Below are 24620 nucleotides of genomic sequence, written 5' to 3' on the forward strand. Positions count from 1 at the left end.
AAACAGCAAAGTAATAAAAATTTTGGGGGCAACATAAGCCAAAAAAAAGGCAAAATTGAGCTGAAAAGGAAAAACAAATAATTCAGCCAAAACAAAAGCCGAGTAGAAGCGTAAAAGTAGCAGAAAAAAAAATTATTGCTAAAGCAACAAAGAACAAAAAAAAAAAAATTATTGCTAAAGCAACAAAGAACAAAAAAAAAAAATTTAACAACATAAATAAAAAGCACATTAGCATAGCTTTGATATCAGCAAAAATGGATGCTGAAGTAGAATAGGTTTCTTGTGATAGGAACAATGGTACTATTATGAAAAGGTGCTAAATCAGGAGTTTGAAATAGGAGTCAGATTTTTCACTGACACAGGTTTTTTTTTTAGATGATTCCCCACTTCAATTAGAAGTTTACTACCTTCACAGGAATTGAAAGTTAGACTCAGATTTTTTTTAGACCAACTCCCTACACTTGTAACAGAATAAAAACAAATTCAATAACATAACTATAGAATACAGTCTAGAACATGGTGTAGGCTACCATGTTCTTTTAAATATTACAAACATGATAAAAACTTTAATAGATCAAAAACTTTATTATCTTCATTTATTAATAAAAATATGAGACAGCTTTGTGAGTATTTGTATTTCACATATCAATGTGATTTTGAAAATCACACACTGAATTATTTTTTAATTTAGTATTAATTAAATTTTTTTAAATCCATTCATAAAATAATTCAAATATGAGACTACATCCATCAGAATGCATCTCGATTTCTTCATAAACAAACCTTAATCGTTTGTTAATAATTGAAAAAAAAAAAAAAAAAAAAAAAGAATTATTTTGTGATCCTTCAGTGTTTGAATGGAATTTGGAAACATGATTGTTGCTACTGTCTTTAAACTTCTAAGAAAATCCTTATGTATTAAAATATTAAAAGACTTTTACATTCAACCAATTTCGTTGTTTTGTTTTACAGCATATCAATCTTTTTTTCGGGTAATTCAATGCCAAATTTGGTCATTTTGGAAAAAGGTTTTATGCTTTAAGTTCTTGTTGGACTCACCAGCGGAGTCACCACTTGTAGAAATGTGGTTTGGTAAGGTAACCAATTTATAAGACCGACGTCACGCGTGTCACAACTTTATTGAAGTAATAAATAGGAGTGTATCCACAGGATCATTAAAAGTAAATTTAACAGGATCACCAATTAATAGAAAGGTTTCACCAATCCACATCCTTACATAAAAAATAAAAATGAAATCCAGAAAATAATGACACTCAAGAACACAAAATTGCAGCATTAACATGAAATCAACAATATTTATTTGCCTGTCAGGAATATTAGTTCAAATTGTTTCAGTATAAGTGTTTTCTTGTGTCGAATATTCATAATGAAAGATTAGTGCGAATAGGATGAGGTTTGAAATTACTGATTTTTTTATGATCAGAGTGTCACACGCGAGTTCATGTGGTTATTTTCCGAGAAAAACAGTTCATAAATCATATAAGTGAATGCATGTGTGTTCATAACATAAGAATAGTAGTTCGAAATAAAATTGTTTAAAGGAAGATTTAAATTCTCGTTCGATGTGGTGGGAATCAAAGTTTATATGCATTATGCATAATATCAGAACAGGAGCGGGGGGGGGGGGGCATCTCCCGGTGACAGAGTTATTCTGAAATGTACTGCTCTTGAGAAATTAAAGAGGAAACTAGTTTAATTTTGATGGAAAAATGTTCCAGCCTGTTTACTGAATTTCTACACAAAGAAGCGTAACATAGTTCCTTTTATGTGTGGGTGTGTTCACATCATGACGTCATACCCCTACTCGTTCTTCATAAGCGTAGGCGTTGAAACGGTGATTGCTATGAAAATATTCCTGTCAGGGATTTATTCCGGGCATTGCGGTTACTACATTCTTTATATTTTTTTAATATTTATTAATGGAGTTTCATTCGATTGTTTTGTAGAGGAAAATTGTTTTTTTGGTTTTTAACTTTGCAGAACATGATTGAGTTTTGCAATAGGAAAGGAAAGAAACATTAACATCAATGTTTGGTGCATTTTAGGTCAGGAAGCCAGTATCTTCAGATAGCCTGATCTGATAGCAGTAGGTATAAATAATGTAAGCTTTGGCATTTTAAAAATGTTGAATAAAGAAATATTTTTATAGCGTACAAGTTTTTCATTTTATGAATATATACAGTATACTGATTGTTTTTTTAAATATGGCAGTTCGATATTTTTGCAATTATGTTTACATAATTTCACACATTATTTTTGTACAGATTATTAGGAATTAAAATAAACTGATTCCAGTAGGAAATAAAAAGAGACAAAGCTCTTTGAAAGGAATAGTTATTGACCCAATAGTTTAAACTTTACTTTAATAATTACGAGAAAAAAAAACTAAAATAAAAACAAATTAATTAGATAAAAAAAAAAACTTAGTTATCCCCAATGTTTGACAAAATAAATAAAAAATAAAATAAGAAAATAAGAAAAGGACAATTGATGCAACAAAGAAAGGGAGATAAAATATATAATTATATTTCTTTGTATAAAATTTAAAAATATGTGTAACAAAAAAAAGAAAAAAAAAAAAAAAAGGAAAAATGAACTGTCAACTGAATTTTAAAAAAAGAAAAAAAAAGAAAAGAAAACCCGAAAAATAAAATAAATATACCACGTTGACTGTAGTAAAACTAAAAATGTGAAAAAAAAGAAAATAATAGTGAGAAACGCAATCAAGAATAAATTTGTCATTCAATGGATGCAGATTATAAATTGCAAATCAAAAATAATAAATTAAAATCATAACAAAAAAAATCGAAATACATCAACATTTGGACATGGGATTTTGAGAAGCAACGATTGGTCGATTGGTGTCCTCAAAAAAAAAAAAAAAAAAAAAAAAAAAAAAGGTAGAAACAAGTTTGAAAGCAAATAGTTGCATGAAAGAGGCCATGTTGGATTAGAAAAGATCATTTTGCATTGATAACCAAGAAAATTGAGAAAAAGAAATTTTCAGATTGTGTAAAAGTTGCTTTTTTTTTTTTTTTAAATATATTTATAACATTTACTTACAACTTGTAGTGAATGTGAGAGTAAATCGAGATATTAAATAAATATTATCCTAATTCAAATGTTGACTTATTAATGATTAAAATAAAAGTCATTGCACATATGTAGGTAAATAAAATGGAATTAAAGAATAAAACAATAACATCTAAATGGAACACAATGAAACTTTCTTGAAAAAGCCTGAATGAATTTTTTCTTGGTTCAAATATTGATTCATCCATACTTGCCTTCATTTTGACCTCACTGTAAGTTTTTGTTGTATATTGATTTCATTTTATGTAATCTATACATTTTGTTGGATTTTCAGCCTCTAAATATATCTTGCACATATATATGTATATAAGTCCCCTTCTCGGGTCAAACACTCTTGGTAATTGATATCGCCTGTAAAACATTGTAAGATATTGCCAGTAGTGCCTGTCTCAGCCTCCTAACAGACAGTGCTATTGACATTGATAGTCAGTAATTCTATTGTTGGTTCGATCCCAGGAACAGCTGTGATAGAGCAAAACAGTCTGTGGACGACTATATATATTTTAACGTCATACAGAAAGTGGCCTTAAAGCTTAAAATCTTTTTTTAAATTATTCATATCATAGTTAATAAATACTGGTGCTTAAATATGGTAAGATAATAAAATTGAGTTTTCTGCTGAAAACAAACACACGCACATAGATAGAGAGACATACAGATAAGAGGCTCAAACAGCCACTTCATCTGTATTAAATCATGTTTTTTATCCTTGTTTATCAGAAAAAGGACTCCTCAGTGGGCCATATAAATGTTTCCTTTCCGTGTGTTTTCACTTACAAAGAACTCAATATCTTTTCACATAGAGCATGTTAAGAATAATGAAAAATTAAAAACACTTATCACTTTACTGCTGTTTAACAGAATCATCAAGGAAGTGATGGTGGTGCAATGGTTAACATGGACTGCGCTAAGTTCGAATCCAGGGTTTTCCAGAATCCAGGGTTTTCCACAGAAACACTTTCACTTAGGGATGTTGGCAACTTTCATGTGATTTCTCCCATAAGTACCCGATATCTTTCTCAAACGAATTCTTAATACAAAGATATTGGGGAATTGAATGCTAACAATGCATCATGAATGATGCTCAACAACAACAACTCCATTATAAGAAATGTATTCTTCTCTTATTGTTAAATATTGGCAGGCAACCCCGATAAGAAAAAACATTCGATCAGCTGCACACACGCAAATGGATTCAATGTGAAGAATATAAGACTTTCAACCATTGTCTAACAGGATGCATAATTTGACCCAGAAAGGATATCAGTCAAAGATTGAAACAATAGACAAAGAAAATATTAAACATTCCAATAGGAAAAAATGCTCTTTTAAATAAAATCATCACAAAGAACAAGTCAGTCAGCCAGAAAGAGCGAGGCTTGTCATTATTTCTTCACCGCCCGACAAACATCTAACCATGCATCATTTCACACACTTTTCAGAAACGACAAAACACAAATAATAATTTTTAATCCAAATCTGATTTGTCGGTGTGAAATAAAAGTACATATTTTTTGTAGATCAACTGTGTTGTGATTTTTACTTCACTGTCAGTGTGTATATATATTTGTACCAGTGACAAAAGTAGATGTTAACATGTATATAGACTGGACAGACGCATTTTGAACAATCAGCCACAGCAAATATGTAACATTATATGTATATATCTGAATGCAAATTCAAACTGTTAAAGATCAGAATATACTTTTGACAATTGGGTCTAAGGTAAAACTGCAGTAAAGTGTAAATGTCTTTTATATTACCGACAATCTTGCAAAATAATATGAACATAAAGATCAAATTCCCTTGACCATTTCATCATCAGATAGATGCCAAAAAATGTCCTTGTAAATTTTTTTTATCTTTTACCATTATTTCTAAATTCATCCATTTTATTCTAGCACTATTATTTTTTTTACCTGACAACTTGCTACAAAAATGTTATTCTATAAAAAAAAAAAAAAAAAATTACAAAGAAGTGATAGATTCGGGTTTCTAATTAAAAAAGTTTTTTTTTTCCAAATGAATTTTCTGTATAAAAAAGATATTAAACAATTCATATTTAGAAATAGCATTACATAGGACATTTCAATTAAGTCACTCCTTATTGACAAAACAAAGATTTTACTTAGCAATCAAATAAGTTGTTCTCTTGGCAATCCCAAATTTAGTCTGAAGAGAGAAAAATTCAGGCTTATCAACACTTAAAGAAATAAAGCTAGGAAAGCTCCAAACAATTCTGAAATCAAGATGTGATTGCTGGCTAGTATATGATTGCTGCAGATCACAATGAATGGCATATGATTGTTAATTGCAGAATTCTTAATTGCTTAAAACAAGTAAACACTACAATCATTCATTTACGAAAATCAGACTTTTTTTTTAGTTATGGAAGGTCCTAATAATCTTGTATATTTCTTCAGTTCTCCTGGGTGCTATTTCAATCTCATAGCACTACACCAACAGTGATAATCGCATACACACATATGTGCATTTCTATTGAACTCATTTAAGAATGTCTGTCTTAGAATCACCTATTTAAATCTATATTTTATATTCTATTCCTGTACTCCTACTGTCAGTTTTTTCTTCAATCCTGCTGCTGCTATTTCGTTCATAATGCTCATTTTTTTTCTGCTCCTGATCCCATTTTTCTACCCAATATCTAAGCATCACTTATTTACATTTATATCTTATATTCTATGCTTATATTCCCATTGTTACTGCTGATTTAATATTATTAGATTGGACACATTTTCAGGAGAGATGGAGAAAAATATATACTATTTGGGCCACTGCCCACTATAAAAACCTGATTACAAAAGGAAAAAAACTGTACGGAAGATAGTATAAAGCAATAGTAAAATTAAAGATGGAATAAGCAATTGTTAGGTTAGAGCAAGTAAGACAACACAATCGTTAGATGAAAATAAGATATAAGCAATTGTTAGATGATAGCATTAAGACAGCATAAGAAATGATGAGGTAAAGTAAGAGGGTATAAGCAATCGTTAGAATGAAACAAGCAAGATTGCATAGTTTGATGAAAGCAATTACGATAGCATAAGCACGTGTTACATTAAAGCAATTAAAATAGAATGAGCAATTGTTAGAGTGAAGCAATCAAGGTAGAATAAGAAACCGTTAAACTAAAGCAATTAAAGTTGCATAAACAATTATTAGATGCATTGAAGCAATTAATATGACATGAACGATTATCAAATTAAATAAAGATAGCAAAGCAAGTATTTAATTAAAGCAAGGTAGCAAAAGAAGTTGTTAGATCACAACCAGTAAACTAGCATAGGTATGATTCTGTTGTTGGGGAGTTTTATTGATACTTATCCAATTTGTATACGAGTAATGCATACATTGCTCATTCACTCTCTCTACTTCAGAGGTAGTTTTGCTTGTTTGTATGTAAACATATTCTGTTGATGTTACCTTATGTGTATACAGAAATACCAATAAAATAACCTGGTGTTTTCTTATCACATAATAGTTAAGAATCCATATTCTCCAACATAAACATTTTCTAATTATCTTTAAATGGTCATTACTTTTTTTCCTATGTTTAAATTTTATATAATAAATGTTTTAAATCATTATGGAAGATACAGCCTATCCTTTCACATTAATACTTTTGGGGATGGATGGATGGACCATCTTCCCTCCAAGACTATGTAAAACAGTAGGATTAATCAAAATCCACAGAATTGGTAAAAAAAAAAAAAAAAGAAAGAGTCCCTCTGCTGATAACAAGAATTACAATTTTGAAACATAAGCCGAGATTTTTTGATGAAAACTTAAATGTTTTTCGTTATGAATAAATTAGTTAATGGAGAAAATATTTTCACAAAAAATACATCAGTTAATGAACAAAATTTTGGTTAGTTAACAAACTAAATGTTAACTGAACATCAATATTAGCTAAGTTACCTTCACTGCCTCAGCTCCAATCAGTTAATATTAATTTTGCAACTCCTATTAAAAATTGAACACATAATAAACAAAATTTAACTCCAATTAATATTTACATCGAGGTCTGTGAACATAGTTGTTTTAATTAATCAAAATACACAAAATAGATGATATAATTCCTACTTTTTAAAATTAATTTTGTGTAAGATTTTATTCATGAAACAATTTAAAAAAATGTTTTATTCATGGCCATGAACAACTTAAATACTTTTATTTTGTTTTTCATGGAAAAAGCAGTTTCTGTTCAAATTGGTTTGCAAATGACACCTAGAAGTGGATTGAGTTTATAAATTGGAGTTTAACCGTATAGTCGTTGATAGTATAGTTGATTTAGACAAATTGAATTTAATTTTAATTAATCCAGTATTTGGGATAAATTTGAGTGATTTAACTGGTCACTTATGAAATCAAGATGTTTATCAAGTGGGTTAAATTCTATATGCGACATTGATTCGATTTATTCATGCGGAGACACTTGACATAGATCATGAACACACACTAGTTGCAACATGTTGTTAATCAGTTATCATCAAAAAGGTTAACTTAACAATATGTACAACATACTAATTTCGACAGAAATGGGTATGTGTGCACAACTAACAACAGTTGCCACCCAAACATACGCTGTTCTCTCAACTAAAGGCAAATGTCTGTAGCATTTGATGATCCGAGTTCAAGGAAATTATCAAGATATGATCCAAGATTTATTCCACAAACCAGCTGGGAGAAACTCATCAAGAATAGATGTCTGGAGAAATCTAACTGGAAGGATGTCGTGATCAGAAACGATGGGCGACAAGAAGTTAGTTGTAGTAAGATTGTTAGAGAAGCAAGTAGCATTTGCAAACAAGTAACATTGGCAACTTCCGGAACGAGGCTCTACAACTTGAAAAAGCGTTTTCGTTTTCTGTTCACTTGCATAATAACGTTATGCGTGCTTGTATAGACAAAGAAAGACGGCATACATTTGTGAATTGTTACATGATTTTCTTGAGACAAATTATTGTTGCTTTTTAAATGTTTTTTTTTTGACTCTTCATCTTCATTCTCAAAATTTTCACAAACTTTTGCTTTTTTTTTTTTTCTAAAAAACAAAAGAGTCATCATTTATCAAAGTCCAGAGTTCACTTGAGGATAAGGGTTAATGATTGTACAGTAGTCAATGGAGCAATATCGTAGTAATCGTTAGTAGTGGAAATTTGGTGAATTGGATTACTAAAGGAGACAGCTCATTAAGAACTTGTTTATGTTAGACTTGAAGATGACCATATTGTAGTCATCTGGAAAGCAGGAAAACGGAACAGAGTTCCACATATACTCCTCAACCTTCTTCAGCTGATTTATCAGCATCATCGGTTTAATATCTCTTTTACATACGTGCAGGTGTTGGATGGTTTGTAGGCATTGACTTAACCTATCTCTGGCCAGGTTTACCCCTCTTTTTCTCAAGTCCATCCTTATCATTTCCTGTCATGCTATTCTACATTTACTAACCCAAAAACTTTCATCTATTCTTTTCAATGTGGCCATACTAACAGTTTCATGTTCTGCACACATCTCCTTATACTATCTACATTTAATCTTTCTGAGGTCATCAGATCTAAGCCTGTTTTAAGACTCAATATTACACACCTGTTGCAGCATTCTTGTATCATTTTTATCCATGAGAACCATGACCTCAACTTCAGGTTATCTGGATGCTAATCCCCTGTGCATTTCAAACTGAATCCTTTATTTGATTCACTGCTTTCCTTCCATATTTCATGCCTTTTGTTTAGTCTTAGTGAAATCTTTCTAGGATAAAAACCATAGTTTTCATACTGGAGACATGGCTACATGTATAAATGCATTGGTTAAAAGATATTTTATAGGGAATTCTAATAGGAAGTTGCTAGTTTAATATCTGGTAAAGAAACTTGAAACATTAACTAATGCAAGATATCTAAAAATTATGGAATATGAAATGCAATCGCAAACTTTCTCACTAGATTAAATAAAAGATTCTGTTTGAAATTATTTGGCTATCAACTTGAACAAGAGGCTCCTAAAGAATTCTGGAGAAGAGTACCATGGCTAAAACGCTGTGAAAATATCAATAACAAACATGAGGAGGACAGTTGGAAACAATGTAAATTATGTGAATTGTTGCATTCTGTTACGAGGAGTGAGTGTGGTTGTAGTGGAGCAATGGTAAAGGAAATGTTAGATGATGAGATAGTGGGTGGGACAGGATTTATGAAATAGAAAAAGGTTACACACAAGAGGACAAAAGAGGAGTGAGAGGTCAAGTGATGGCAGGTCATTGCAAGAGTATGTCGGTCAGAGATTATTGCGCAATTGACCAAGAGAGGAAAAATGTTCATGTGCCTCGCCCTACAACAACCAACAAATTGTTGCAATGGAGAAAATAGAATCAATGCATCAACGCACACAAGACAAAAACTGCACATGGGGGAAGGGATACTCAAAAAAGTTCAAAGAAATAATCTGAATAAGAAAATGAAAACAAGGCAGATGAAAAAAGAGAGGTTCAGCTTGAATAAATAATGAGTTAAAAGTCATAGAAATTCCATGGTTACTTTATTTATTTTCATAACCTACTGTTAATAATATTCTACTTGATAATAAGTGTAAGATTCAATAATATTAAGAAAAAAAATGTTTTTTCTTCCACAAAAATAGTTGCCATCAATCAGCTAAATCTTCTTTAAATAAACCAAATATATTTTTGGTTTGTTTACAATTGTAACAAATTATTTTAAAAACAATATTCTCTTTAGGTATACCGTCTACAAATTGAGAAGAATCTCAGCCTGTCCCATCAACACAATACTGCATCCTTGTGCCTGTTTTACAAGTATTTTAATAAAATGTGTTCAGGCAAACTCTAGGCATCTTTGTTTTTATTTTTTTCATAAGGTTATTTCCTTTCATGTTGATAGGTTGTGTATCTTGTACAATAGTTAAAATTAGTATTTTGTTGTTTGTGAAATAACAACCGAGTTGTGTTTACATTTCGTTATGGGGGGGGGTTACGGTATTCAATCCTTTTCGGTTATTTAATACTGAATCCAAAGATTCGGAAGAAAATCTTTTTAATAGTTCAAGTCGGTTTCTATTTAACCCATAGTTGAGACCCTAACAGGTACTACCACTCCGGGTCAGAGTGGACCTGGAAGCAATGGTAATTAAAGGGTGGCTCCACACTCCCTAAAGTCCGCAAGCTGGGGCCTCACCACTGGATATAGTTTAAGGTCATATCCAGGACCGGGAGGAGGGTGATATTTTGATCAATATTGTGGGAGAGTCAGGAATTTAATAACTTGTGTTTTTAAGCACCACTAACAGCAAGATGCTTTATTAAAGTTCATTTCTAATATGATTGGGTTCCATTTCTGCATTTATGAATATTTAAGCATGAAGTTGGCTTATACAGGTTCTAAGCCTGCAATATGCAAATTTATTTTGTGCCCAAAGATTTAATCTGCATATTTTTATTTATTTATAAATGTCTAAAAGCTGCTTTTGAATGTGTGTGTGTGTGTGTATTGATATAACTAAGTTTCAGAAAATATGACTTTTGGAAATTTTACATCGACTTCGCACTCCAAGTTAAAAACATCTAAGTTTGTTATAAATCTAGAATGTACAAGATATTCTCAGAAATAAGCTTGGATGACGAATGTGTCATAACAACAATGGCAATGTAGGCATAGAATTTATTAAGTGAATTAATCAAAAAGATTTACATTTCATAAGGAAGTAACATACATTGTAAATATAAATGGATCGACTCCAACTTGAGGCCAACTCGAAGGTTCCTTTTAAATCGCTTCTACACAAAGATGTAAAGAAAAGGTACCATTCCTTTCCATGGAATAAATAATTTACTTTTAATCCTAACTTTATAATGTTGAATGCTTGGCAAGGAGATATCAAGTATCATTTTTTAAAGTCTTTAGGAAAAGTCCGACAAGGATTAAACATCCACGCTCTGAGCCCATAAGTGAATATTCTAATTATTATGACCTTAATTAAAATATGAAATTCAGCAACTGTTCATCAGAACATGTGCAGAAAATGATACTATTGCATAAGCCTCGTTCATCCGCTTAGAAAAATACTTTTGTATAAACCTCATTCTTTTGCTTAGAAGATAATTTTCAAATAAAAGGTAAATTATGAGCAAAAGAATGAATAGAGACAACTGAATGCCAAGTTAAGCGGCCATTTTGAGAGAAAGAAATTTAAACCAATTTAATTTTTATGGCAATTAAGTAAAAGAGATGAAGAAGAGAAAGCAGAAGCAGTTTTGTCTGTTTCACAACATACCCATTTTTGGGAGGTTATTTAATGGTGAAACACGATGCCTATGATGAACAATCTATTGTATATGATTAGTTGAACAAAGGTTGCTCTTTTATGAATAGTTAGGAAGAAGAAGGGAAGCAGAAAGGATGATATGGAATTGGATTAAAAAGTGAAACATTTTGGGCAGCCAAAAAATGTTAATGAAATTTTTAGGAACAATTTTACAAAGGGAGAATTGAAGTAAAAGACTATGCTGAAGATATTTTTTTTTTCTTTGTGTGAAATATGATTGGTTAATTGTTAAAGAAAAGGAAAAAAAAAAAGGAAAAAAATCTATTATGAAAAAAGCCAGGAGCATGCCGATGTGTAAACAACATCAGAATAGGAATCAAAGGGACGGAGGATGGGGGGGAACAAAAGTGAATGGTAAGCAAAAGAACAATGAGGGAGAGGGAGAGAGTGGGGATTTGGGGCAAACATAAGAGCAGGAGGAGGAGCAGCAGCAGCAATAGCAACACCAACAGTAGCAGCAGCACTCCCACCCAACCCAGGTGATATAGTTAGCGCAGGAAGAGGGGGAGGTGAAAGAGAAAAAAAATAGAGGAGAAAATAGAATAGAAGAAAAAAAGAAGAGAGGAGGCAAATAAGTGGAGGGGGATTGTTGAGGAGTACACCAAGGGATATACCAACCTGATCATCAAGTCTAGGTGGGGATACTAATGCCTGCAAAGTAAAAAAGGGGCCAACATCAATGGCAAATAACATGTAAAAAAAAGTAGCGCAGGTCACCAGTTGCAGTCAAACGAGTGAATATAGAGAAACAGAAAAAAAGGGGAGAACGATAGAGGTAAGAATTTGAAACCCTACAATTTTTGACAACCAAACTTATAACTATGGATGGCCCAAATAACAAATTTTTTTTCTCCATCTCTCCTAGACAATAGCCGAGTCTAATAATACTAAAACAGCAGTGACAATGGGGATATAGGCATAGAATATAAAAATGTAGAATTTAAAGAAATGGCCTTTATACCGGATGGTATAAATTAGAGAAGAAAAAAATGCATGTTGAGATGCTAGCAGTAGAAGGAATACAGAGAAAAACAGTGTGAAAAAGAACTATTGGAAAATATAAACAGAATTTAGAGTGTAAAGTATTAAAATATACGTTTATATAAATAACGATGAGATTGGCATCCATATGTGTACATTAGATAGGAAAACAGAAAAAGAAACGTGTGTGAAGATGCCAGCAACAGAAGAATAATAAAAGAGGAAAATAGTGTGAAAACATCTGTAATAGTGTATTGAAACTCAGATATATGCCATTGTCAATGTTGGTTTGGTATTATTAGATTGGATGGAGGTCTCCAAGATTGCTCCCCACCTGTAAATTTCACAATTTTCACTTTTTAAAACTTTTTTTTTCGGTCAATCCTATCAACTAGACTTTACTTTTTTTATTTAAAAAAATAATTTTGAAAAGAAATTTATGACTTATCAGTTTTTAATTATAAAGTTCTCCTAAATTGAACACTCACTTTGTAACCATCAGTGAGAAAAAAAATAGCAACTTTCATGTAACAGGTGAATATTCTCCTCTAAAAAGGGGGTTATGAAGAGAACTTTCCTAACCCAACCTCATCTCCTTGTTGCCTTTGGTAACAATTATTTGTTGTGAATTCAAAACAAATTGGAAAACTACTTGTTTTCCCTTAATATAAGTGCCATATTTGGAATGTCGTATTTTAGCATCAGAAAAAATATGTGACTATAACAAATTTAATTTAAACCAAAAAGAAATATTTATATCAAGTTTCAATTTTTTTTTATTGAAACGTTTTTATTTATAATCAAAACGTTTTTTATTCACTCTAATACAAATAACATTTGTATTCAATTTTGTCTGAATATTTTTGGAATTTTTTTCCGATGCTAAAATAACACATTACCATGATATTTGTTTTCAGCATAGCCAAAAATCTGTAAAATCATTATTTTATAGGTGAGTCTCGAGAGAAAAGACAGAGATAGGTAAATCTAGAGAGAGAAGGGGTTAAGAAAGTGATGATGACAAAATGGAGGTCATTATAATTAAAAACTGATCCCTGACAAGTCATAAAAATATTTTTTCCAAACTATCTTTTTTTAATATGAAAATTAAGTCTGTAATCAACGGAATTAACCGGAAAAAAGTTTGTTTTTAAAAAAAGAGAAAATTGTGGAATTTAGAGGCGGGGGGACGGGGGGCAATCTCATTGACATCTGCTTTAGATTGGACTAGTCTTTAAGAAAACATAAGTTATTAGGGCCTCCCATGATTAAAATAATTGTTTGTAGAGAAAAGACAGTAAAAAGAGATTAAAAAAAAAACAAAGAAAAAACAGGCTATAAATTTCCGCAAGACAATTATCGCAGGTTTATCATGTAAGTTGGATAAGTAAAAGATGGAAGAACCAACCATGGATTTGTATATCAAAGAAGAGAAAGAAGAAAAAGAGAAGAGGAGGAGAAGGAGAGATTATATGGTTGTCTGTTTCTCTTCTGGGTACTGAACAGCTTAGCTCTCATCTTTTGGGATCCTCATGAATAAAAACACTGAATATAAGGCTTCTCTTTCAATAAATACTTTTTTCATTTGTATAAAATATACAAGTAGAACAAAGTCACCCTAAAACTGCTTATCAAGCAGTTGTTGCTGGTACACTAGAATATTGGTGTCCACTAAAGTCAACAGTACATCAAGATTTAATTAAAAATATTTAAAAAGTAGAACAAAACTTAACTCAACAGTTAAATGGAATGAAAAAAAAAAAAATGGGCAAATTATTTGCAAAAATTGAAATGACTAAATATTTACAGTTTATGTTTCAGAACGTAGAATTACATATGCTAATTAAACAGAAAGATAATTTAGTGCCAGATCTCAAACAGAAGGAAATTGTTTAATATCTTATTATAAAAATAGTAGAAAAATCAGAAGAATAAATGAAATTAATTTAGTTTAAAGTTGAACACTTTCATAAGAATAGTGCTTGGACAATCTCATAGTGAAGACTTTCAAAAACGTAGATCTTCCAAATGCCATAGTATAGCAAGCTGATTATAGTAAATAACTTTCTTTTTAAGCCTCGATTCCCCATCTATCAAATTCTAAAATTGGAAGCAACACCAAAAACTCAGCTTTTTTTCTGGGTATCATACATCCATGGATATATATAACAGGGCATATGGCAGTTGTATGCAAATGACAGAGTCATGTGCAAAATGACATCACGGCAATGAAAAAGATTATAAAAAGGAGAATGTATGCACAGACCAATGATAGAGTGATGGACACAAAGAATTGTGTTATACACAATGGCTGAGCAGTCTTTGAGTAAAAAAAGACATGTGCTAAACATGGCCGGAAAAAGAAAAGACCTGTAAATAAAGTCTATTGCTTCAAAAAGAAAAAGGGAGTTGAGTTTTAGTCCATGTCTCATTCTTTTTTGCGATGGTGTCTACATGTTAATGTGTGTAAACGTGTACAACGTTACATATATACATCCGCATAAAAAGTAGATATATTTGTTTTAAGGAATAAAGAGATTGGAATAAGGCTATTATAATTTAAATAACCTTAACTAACAGAAAAAAGGTCAGATAAAGAAAACAAAACTATCCTTGATTTGTTATATCTCAATAGCAAAAAACAAACAAAAAAACGATGACTTGTTGAGTTTGAATGCAAAAGGTGATAAATGCTATTTTCAAAACTTAAGTTGCAAAACGTGTTGCATTTTATCACACTACCACAACCTTTTACATCACATGATCTTTTATTTCGTTGCTTTTTAATTATACCAAAACAATCTTATGTGTTGGTTCAATATGCATTAGTGTATATGTCCTTAACCGATTGTGAAGGTAAATAGACATTTTAAAAGTGCATTTATTCATTCATTTTACAAAAGAATCCTCATTTATCCAGGCCTATTATGCTATGTTATAAAACCTGCACTAAATTTGAACAAAAATTGTAAAACTATTTTTTTTATTCTATCCATTTCATGTTAACAAACTTCACAACTATAACGAGATCAACAGATAAAATAATCACTTTTTAATACACTTTTCGAAAATGAAAAGTATTTCAGAATACATTGTGATGTCATGATATACATTTTCTCACTTAACTATTTATACCATTCTATTTTCCTCACTAATTCTTTTATCATTCACATTTTATTTACATTATTTGTCTTTCGTTCTTCCATTTAAAACATTCATGTGCAGATCTAGTGTGCATGATAGCAAGATAAGAAACTATTTTCAGGAGCATACAAGACCACTGTTGACTTGTTGAATCAGTATTTGTTATGTATATTATTAGATATTCGGAAATTCCAAACTTTCTCATAAATATTTGGAAATTCAAAGTTAGTATTATAAAAATCAGCAGCAACCAGCAAGTTAGGCTGCGACTGCTATTTTCAAACATATGCTGTCATACACAAATATTTATGCAACTTGTATAATACCATAATAGGCCCTCTCTCTTCCTACCTCCCTCTCATTTATGTCACTTGCGTCTAAGTTTTTTCATCATTCAGTATTTCTCCGTCATCTAAAACACATTTTATGCTAATGATTTGAAACATAGCGTAAATCATAAATCTATGACATCACGTCAAAACCATAAATATTTTGTTAAAGTAATGTTTTAAGATTTATAAAAAAAAATATTAATTGCTCAGTTTGCAGAATATTAGACTGAAGAACTCAAGGTTTCAGCTTCAATATTCGATCATGGCGCTAACTTTATTTTTTTTAGAAATTTATTATTTAGCATTAATGCAATATTTTCCATTCCTAAAAGAAGTTAACTGATTCATTTAAGAAAATTATGACCAACGGCCAGACGAACAGACACACAGAGAAAACTTTGAATAATGATTATTCTCATGGTCATCAGAATTTAAAAATTTTGTTTTGAAATTCTAAAACTTCCTTAAAACACTTGTTTTAGATTGAAACTAGCATTCATTATAAATCTATAAATATATTAAATGTGTATAAAACTGATAACTATTACTTCTGAATTTTCTGAATTGCTAAAGAAATTATAATATATTTCTTATCTTCTCATTGGTTTTGTCCATCCAAACATTACTAAATGTGTACGTGTATGCAATAATCAAATGAGGTTTTGAGGACAGAGTTGTCAGGAACAAAGTCACGCATAATACAGTTGTGAAAGAAGTTTTCGTTATACAGACCTGGTGGATATTTGGCACACTGGTGGTCTTACGCAGGGAACGGCCAGAGGCAGACAAAAGCTCTTTTACAGCAACTTCCTGCAATAAACAAAGAGAACAATTTTTTTTAAATTAGCAATTTTTGTGCATGTCAATCAAAACACATTGAATTTGCTTAGTCTGTGTCTCCCACATTAACAATGTATAAAGTCATCAGATTTAATAAAATCAAACAAATCTATTTGTTTTTCTTTTTTTAAATAGCTATATTGGCTGAAGGCAACTAAAGGTTTAAAATAATAAACATTAAAAATTATAAAGTTCATTTGAAACACAGGTTTTAAAAATAATCTTAATAAAAGCTATAATTCAGCCAAATAAATTTTTCAAAGTGTTAAATAATTTTCTAACCCCTTTTCCTAATTTTGCAAATATATTTCATATAATTTTTTTTTTTTTTTTGGTGGTTCAAAGTAATTACATATCTTACAAAATGGAGTAGTAATGTGATATCTTGTGATGAACCTAACTTGCTGGATCATTTTCTTACACACACAGCTTTGAAAATAATGATACATGACAGAGCTTTTTTTCATTATTTTCCACTCAGAGGATTAACTTTAACATTCAAAATGAGACATTTTCCCAGAAATAATTTATGTGAGAAGAAAGTTTATTCAACTAAAATTTAATTAAATTGAATTGTGAAATTTAAATTATTTAAATAATTATATTTTTTGTTACATTTTCTAATACATTTATCACTTTTCTTCTAAGTGAATTATTGTTGAAAAAAAAATTAAAAATTGTTTAAAAATCATTTTTTTTTCAATTTAAGAATATTGCCTGTTCTATAGCATATCAACCTTTTAAGGTGATTTAATGCTGAAACAATACTTATTAAAAAGGATTAATTGTATACAATTAATTAAACACAAGTTGCTCTTTTTTACCTATACTTAATATTAGCATATAATTAAATAGAACAAATAGAATTTGAATTCAATTTGCAACAGAATCCATTGGGCTCCCCATGCTACCTCTCATAAGTGTTTAAATGGCTTTTTAAAATTCATTAAGTACTGATATTCTGAAATGTTCATATGTTAAAAAATATGAAAGCAGAGTAAATATAAATTCTTCAGAAGGCTGTTGGACACAACAAATGCAAATAAATAAAAATGGATCAACTCAAATACCTGTCGTAATCTATCCAATGTGAGAATACTTTCCACAGCAGACACCCCTTTAATATATTTCTCGATATAAGTTTCTCCATCAGCAGCATTTGTCTCGTTTTGGGATGCTGCCATCTGTGCAAGGGTCTCCATGTTCTCAAGATCTTCTGAAGCCTAAAAATGAAACAAACAACTGAACAACATTTTTTCTAACATCTTTCACTTTCAAAGTTTCTTTTTGTTAAAAATAAAATAGTTTTAAGCTGAAAAATACATTTGAGCTTTTAACTTATTGAAATACTATGAGGCGCCTTGGTGTTGCCCAGGAATGAATAAGGCGTCTGTATACTTCTGCTCCCAGCCCAGAACTTTGTTACCATTCTTTTTTAAATTTCTATAATTTTCAAGTAATATACAGAAGTAAAAATTAAATTTAAAACAGTTATTTGTGCACGTCAGACATGAATGCAATCATATGATATTATTGTAAAATACAAAATTAATACCACAGTTGGATTTCTTATAAAATTTTAACATGCAAATTATTTGATCTTGTTATAGTGCTTTGTTTTTAATTACATCCCTGTCAAACACTTAATATATAGATTTTGTTTTGTAGGTACGTTCGTATTGACAACAAAAATAATTTTTAAAATCTAACTTACTTTTGGAATATTTGAAACAACTTCATAGGTGACACCACTTCCATAAAATTGATCCTGAAAAAAAAGTTAGTAAAAAAAAAAAAAAAAAAAAAAGATGAAAATTTCATTTTTTTAACTTCTAAAATATATTTGAAAAAAATGTTGTATAAAGATTATGAATCTGACTATTTCTTTAACTAAAAAACTAATTTTAACAATAATATTTTTCAATAGATGGTTTATACATTTAGTAGATTATCTCCCCTGAGTAGAGCATAAATATTTAAATTTCATTTACTCAGATCAGATCAACAGATCTTTGTTATTAACATATTCCATAAGTTACATTTTGCAATTGACCTATAAACATCAAACTATAAATGAGATGCAGGATCATCTAACTTGGACATAATCAAGATCGTTAAGGTATAAAACATTATGAAACATTTAAAAAATAAAAAGATGACTTCTAAAATAAATCAAAGTCTTGATTGCAATGTAGTAAAACATTTAAGTTCATTTGTTAAACGGTCATGCAACTTCAAAAGAGGTTCATCCATAAAATACTTTTGCTCCCAACCCTGAATTGAGGTTACAATTTCTAGTTTTTTTATTTTTATTTTTTTTTTTTTTAAATTTCTATAGTTTTAATTTCTATAATTTTCAAGTCAAAACTAAATTTAAAACATTGCTGTTTGTGGATGTCAGACACAACGCAACCGCACCATATCATTTTAAAATAACCATATACAAAAAGAATACCACAATTGGATTTCTTATCAAATTTTAATGTAAAAGTTGTTTGATCTTGGTATAATTCTTTGTTTTCAGTTACATCCTCATCAAACACCACTAACATGGTATAGATTTTTTTGTTTTTTCAGGTATGTTCATATTAACAAAAATATTTAGAGATTCATCCATAAAATGGTAAAGGAATCTAAAACAAATCCCAGAAGCATAAGAATTATTAATATGATTTATGACTCTTTTCGCTCTGCAAAGGAAAAAAAGATTCAAATGCAGAGAAGGTGAGAAAAAAGTTAAATTTTTCTGAGAGAAAAAAAAAAAAAGAGGAGAGGGACATAGCAGGTGAAATCGTCTGATTTGATGAGAAGTTATTCACTACTCAATTTGCTCACAACCGGATCAAGTTATTGTTAAGAAATCCACTGATGTTTTTCGTGAATTAAAGAGTTTGTCACATAATGAAAGTGGATTTGGTTTTGATTTAGACAGGCATTTCATCTTCATGGAAGTCCACTCTCATTTTTTATGGAAACAAAATCGCAAAAGTAACACTAAAATTTACATTAACGGTGTCCTCGTTCCCATGCTTCATTTAGCTTCAAAACATTTGGCTGTAGATGAATTGTGAATACTTCAACAGGATAGGATGACCGCTCACACCATTAATGTCACTCAAGCATTGTGCAAAGAACATCTGCTAAAGTTTTGCTTCAAAAAGTTGTGGTCTCCCTCCAGATCTTAATCAAATGCAATTTTCTCTGTGATTAATACTTAAAGAGTTTCATCAAATGTTCGCAATGTGAAGATCTTATAACTGGAAACATGGGCAGAAATTCTCCATGAAAATTTCGCATGCTATAGTTAGGATGCTTGAGAAAAATTTGAGGCTGACCATTTTAAATAAATTGCATTTTATTTTTTTTAATTCTTACATCATTTATGTATCATTACAGATGTTTCTACAAAACGTGAAATGTTTCGTTTATAAGTTATTAGGCGTTTTAGATGTTCTAATACGTATGCTCAACCCATACAAAGATATTTACATTGACATCCACATATACCTTTACATACCATATTTTGTTTAAAGTTGTCTCCCCCTAATTATGATCTGTAAATTTTTCCACTTGTCGAAAAGATTGGTAATTTTTTTTCTTTTTACTTGGGAGTCGCCACTTATTTTTACTTGGGAGTCGCCACTTATTTTTACTTGGGAGTCGCCACTTATTTTTACTTGGGAGTCACCACTTATCAAGGCCCCAAGGTCACTTAAGCATAAGGGTTAATGAATGTAAAGTGATGGTGTAATAATCACTTATGGTGTGAATTGGGTAGAATTTTATTATTTATGAGGATGGATTAACAGGAACTTGTTTACATTAGATTTGAAGGCTACCATATTGTATTCAACTAGGAAGCATGCCAGTGGAACAGTGTTCCAAAGGTGGGCAGCTCTGGGGAAAAAAGCTTTGTTCATGGAATCTGCATTTGTATTTATGCAGAGATAGAGAGTGGGGAAAATCATATATAGTGGTTGTAGCTAGTCGAGTGTTTTTGTGAACGTTTGGCAAGTGGGGAAATATCAGCGTTTTCCTTCTCCTTGTCTTACAAAACCTGACAAAAATCTTGTCTGCCCTTCTTTTATAGCTGAATAAGGGAAGATAAGGGGAGAGATTGATCAATATCTTTCTTAAGGATATTAGTTCACTTTATCAGTCTCAGCAAAACTTGAACTTAACATCCTCTATCCAAATTAATCTTCCCCTGAAATTATCACATCTAAGCCTGTCTTTAAGACAGACCTTACACATCCATCATATCATTTCTCTCCATGCAACACATGTCCTCAACTCTCACTGATTCATTTCCATGCATCATTAGTGTGTTCACATGCAATGCAGTTAGTATGAAGAGTCAGATCATCATTTTTTTTTTTTTTACTCGCTTGATTTTATTTTTGTGGCATTGGTTTCCCTCAATAGATTCAGATATACACAGGAAGGGCCACATGAATGGACCTAATGAAAGTGGTGTTATGGACCCGACATGACTCAAACATGGCACGTAGCATCATCAGTTTACATTGGTATCCTCCTCTGCCACCTTCCATTGGAAGAACTGATATAAACTAATGCTTGCTTTTCAGTTTTAAAATAAAGCAATTATGCTTCAAATGGTTCTGTTATGAACAAAAACCAGAAATAAAAATAATCTTAGAAAAAAAAAATCTATCCATTATATTTGCCTTTTAGTTCTCTTTATATTTCTATAGAAAATAGAGAGGAGAGAACTAAAGCAAAAACATTTGGTACTTGTGCAGTATAATGGAATTTAAAAAAAATGCATTTTAGGTAAAAACATTACATACTTATGTGTCATGTTAAGATTACTATAAAATTCCAAAAAATTAATTCAGTAGAAAACTATTTAGAATTAAAAATAAGATTTATCAAATAATAGTTTTATCGTATTTGCTTATGTTAAAGATTTTTTTAAAATCCAAGGGAGGTAAGTACAGTCTATGATTTTGATAAAATAATTAATCCGCTATCTCAAAATAGAAAATGGCAGATTGCTAATATGTTTTTTTTTTGTATTTTTGTATAAAATACTTCTAGCAGATCTACTTTATTTTATGTAATTTTTGGAATTTTTACTAATTTTGACATAGCATGTAAATACATAAGTGTTTTTACCTAAAATATATTTTTTTAAAATCACGTAATTCACAAGCACTAAATATTTTCTTATCTCTTTTTTAAAAGAAGTGTTTACAATTAGGATACACATGTAATTGTAAGAATATAGACATTGTTTTGAATTTTACTAAATTACTCTACAAACGAACTGAATCAAAGAGAAACAACTGTTACAAGAAAGTGCCACAAAAAAAAAAAAAATGGTGTTAGAAAGAGGAAGCTTTTGTATACACACATTTTGATAACCTACAGATTTGGTGATTTTTTTCTTGAGTTTATCCGTAAGTCCTTGTTTCTTGTAGATGTTGATGCACATGCGTTTGCGTAGGACTAGCTCCATGGAGGCTGGGTGACTTAGTCGGACTATCGCTTTCAAGATTAGGTAAACGCGTTCGTTTGATGGTGTAACTCGGTTCAGGTATGGAGAATCATGAATAGAAGAGTCCCATGAAGCAATTGCACAAATCTGAAATGTGAGACAAAAAAAGAAAAAAAAGTGACATGTGAAATTGCAATTAAAACAAAACTTGGGCCCAACAAAAATGATCATATAATTTCTACTTTATGCAAATGTTTATTAATCTACGTTATTTTTTTTGCGTGTTTGATATATGCGATCATACAACAATTTTTCACTTTTTTTTACGCAATCTTTCTGATTATTGTTGTACTCTGCAAGATCTTTCAAGCTGCACCAGTTAATCAGTAGAGGACATAACTGTAACAAGTAAACATATTTAAACAGCTTTTACCAAATTTTATCAAAGTGATCAGTGTGCAAATTAGGAGGATGGTCAGTAACCCAGTCATCCAAATTAGAGGATTATCCATTCATATTCAAGCTATCTCCATTTCTCATAATATTTTATAGTAATAGGACTTATACTTGAATTTTGGGCCATACACACTCAGGCATCAGCAAAACTCTGCACATCACTGCCAATGGACACGCATTTATATCTGATTTGTTTCAAAATAAAATCCATTAAACGAGAATGACTATCTACCCCCCCCCCTCAATCTAAATCGTTCATTTTGTTTCAGCTGTGTGTGAAGTAAATGCTTGTATGGATTGTACAAATGGTTACTTATGGAAACCAGACTTTTATAATTACAAATAACTAAAAATAATCATTTGCTCCATCTCTCCTAAACACTATCCCAGTCAAATAATACAAAACAAGGAGATTGAAAATAAGAGTATAAACGTTAAATATAAAATATAGATTTAAATAAGCGACACTGAGATGTTGGTAAATTCATTAAATAGAAAAACAAAAGAGAAATGAGTGTTTAGAATCTAGCCGAAGAAGGAATAAAGGGAAAACCAATGTTTAAATGAACAAACAAAAGACAAAAATAGGACATTGAGATTTAATATCTAGATGCTATTTTTACTGATAGTTTAGAAGTGGGATAGTGTCTAAGAAAACTGGAACTACCCCCCCCCCCGAGTATCTTTGATTAATAGCTATATATAGACAAATTTATTAAAAAAAAACTCTTTTGATATTCACTGGCAACTAGAGAGAGGAGGAGGAGACAGTAAAGAGGAAGAGGGGAAAAAGTCACCTGCTCTTAGTTTTATGTGGTTACCTTTTACGCAAACGTGGCTCAATCAGTTAGTTTGTTGTACTTACAGATTGTGCATTTGAATATCACATTTGACATATTTTTACCTTTTTTTTTTCCAAAAAAGAACTTTAAGATTTCAAATTACAATATCAAACAGATTGTTTAGTTTTATTTATAAATTACATAATTTATGAAAATTGGAACTCCTGGATGACACCAGATAATCTTGGTATGTTGATGACAGCAAATTTTATCAAAAACTTAATTAAAGTGGGTTCGTTTAAATCGTCCTTTGATAAGAATATATTTTCAACTAATATTCATTGTTTGTCTTCTGATGAATGTGAATTGTAACAAAATCATTCTAATGTTTGAATGGCCAAATATTTTTTCATGTACGCATTAACAGGTGTCAGAATTTTATATCACAACTGTCAAATGAGTTATGTTCATCAAATGCGTTCTACAATATATTTGCTCTTTAGTTATCACTAGCAGTATCCGGCCATGTGTTGCTGTGGCTCAGTTTGTTTAAATGGAACTCCTTCCACAAAAAAAAAAAAAAAAAAAGCTTTTATAAGAAGGAATTAGTGTGACTAACTGTATTTTTTTTTCATTATAAAAAATATTCTGAGAGAGAGTTGAGAAGAATATACATAATTATCATTTATTTTTTTTTTAAATTTTATTTTCTTTTAAAGATTTTTATATTTCTTCTGCAGTTTATATCCCGTTTCTCCATGAGTCGCATTCGGTGCTTGGTGATGCCTGGTGAACAATAAAAGCCTTCAGATTATACCGAACGTATGAAAGTCATTAGTCAAAACAACCATAAAAACTACCTACCCTAATCAATTCATAACTTTTACTATTTTTGATTATTTACTTTTCTTTTCCTACTGTTTCTTTTATGATTTAAAAAAAAAAAAAAAAAAAAAAAAAAAAAGAAAAAAAAAAAAGAAAAAAAAAAAAAGAAAAAAAAAAAAAGGGGTCCACCTCCTCAAGTTTCTTTAAACTGTTGACTTTTATAGGTTTCTGAGTATGATGGTTACAAAAATCTCAATTAGATTTTGCGGAGACAATTTTCTACATTTTAAAACGTACGATAAAGAAATCTAGTTCTTTCTG

At 30.5% G+C, this 24620-nt stretch overlaps 1 protein-coding gene across 22 annotated transcripts in view; it reads right to left on the minus strand.

Moving 5' to 3' along the window:
* Positions 1-24620, minus strand: part of LOC145243881 (kinesin-like protein KIF13A) — a 1028209-nt gene that overhangs the window by 86154 nt on the left and 917435 nt on the right. For 13 of the 22 annotated variants that reach the window (XM_080106966.1, XM_080106962.1, XM_080106961.1 and 10 more), the window contains 5 exons: positions 22153-22383; positions 18490-18543; positions 17846-17998; positions 16668-16745; positions 12097-12129 (listed from right to left, as the gene is read on the minus strand). In XM_080106966.1, coding sequence (XP_079963092.1) covers positions 12097-12129; positions 16668-16745; positions 17846-17998; positions 18490-18543; positions 22153-22383 — 549 coding nt within the window. The remainder of the gene's footprint in view (positions 1-12096; positions 12130-16667; positions 16746-17845; positions 17999-18489; positions 18544-22152; positions 22384-24620) is intronic. The other 9 variants (XM_080106977.1, XM_080106976.1, XM_080106970.1 and 6 more) reach the window with 2 other exon arrangements.

Source organism: Euprymna scolopes, chromosome 22, assembly GCF_053919585.1.
Source record: "Euprymna scolopes isolate OS-2025 chromosome 22, ASM5391958v1, whole genome shotgun sequence".
NCBI classification, from domain to species: Eukaryota; Metazoa; Mollusca; class Cephalopoda; order Sepiida; family Sepiolidae; genus Euprymna; species Euprymna scolopes.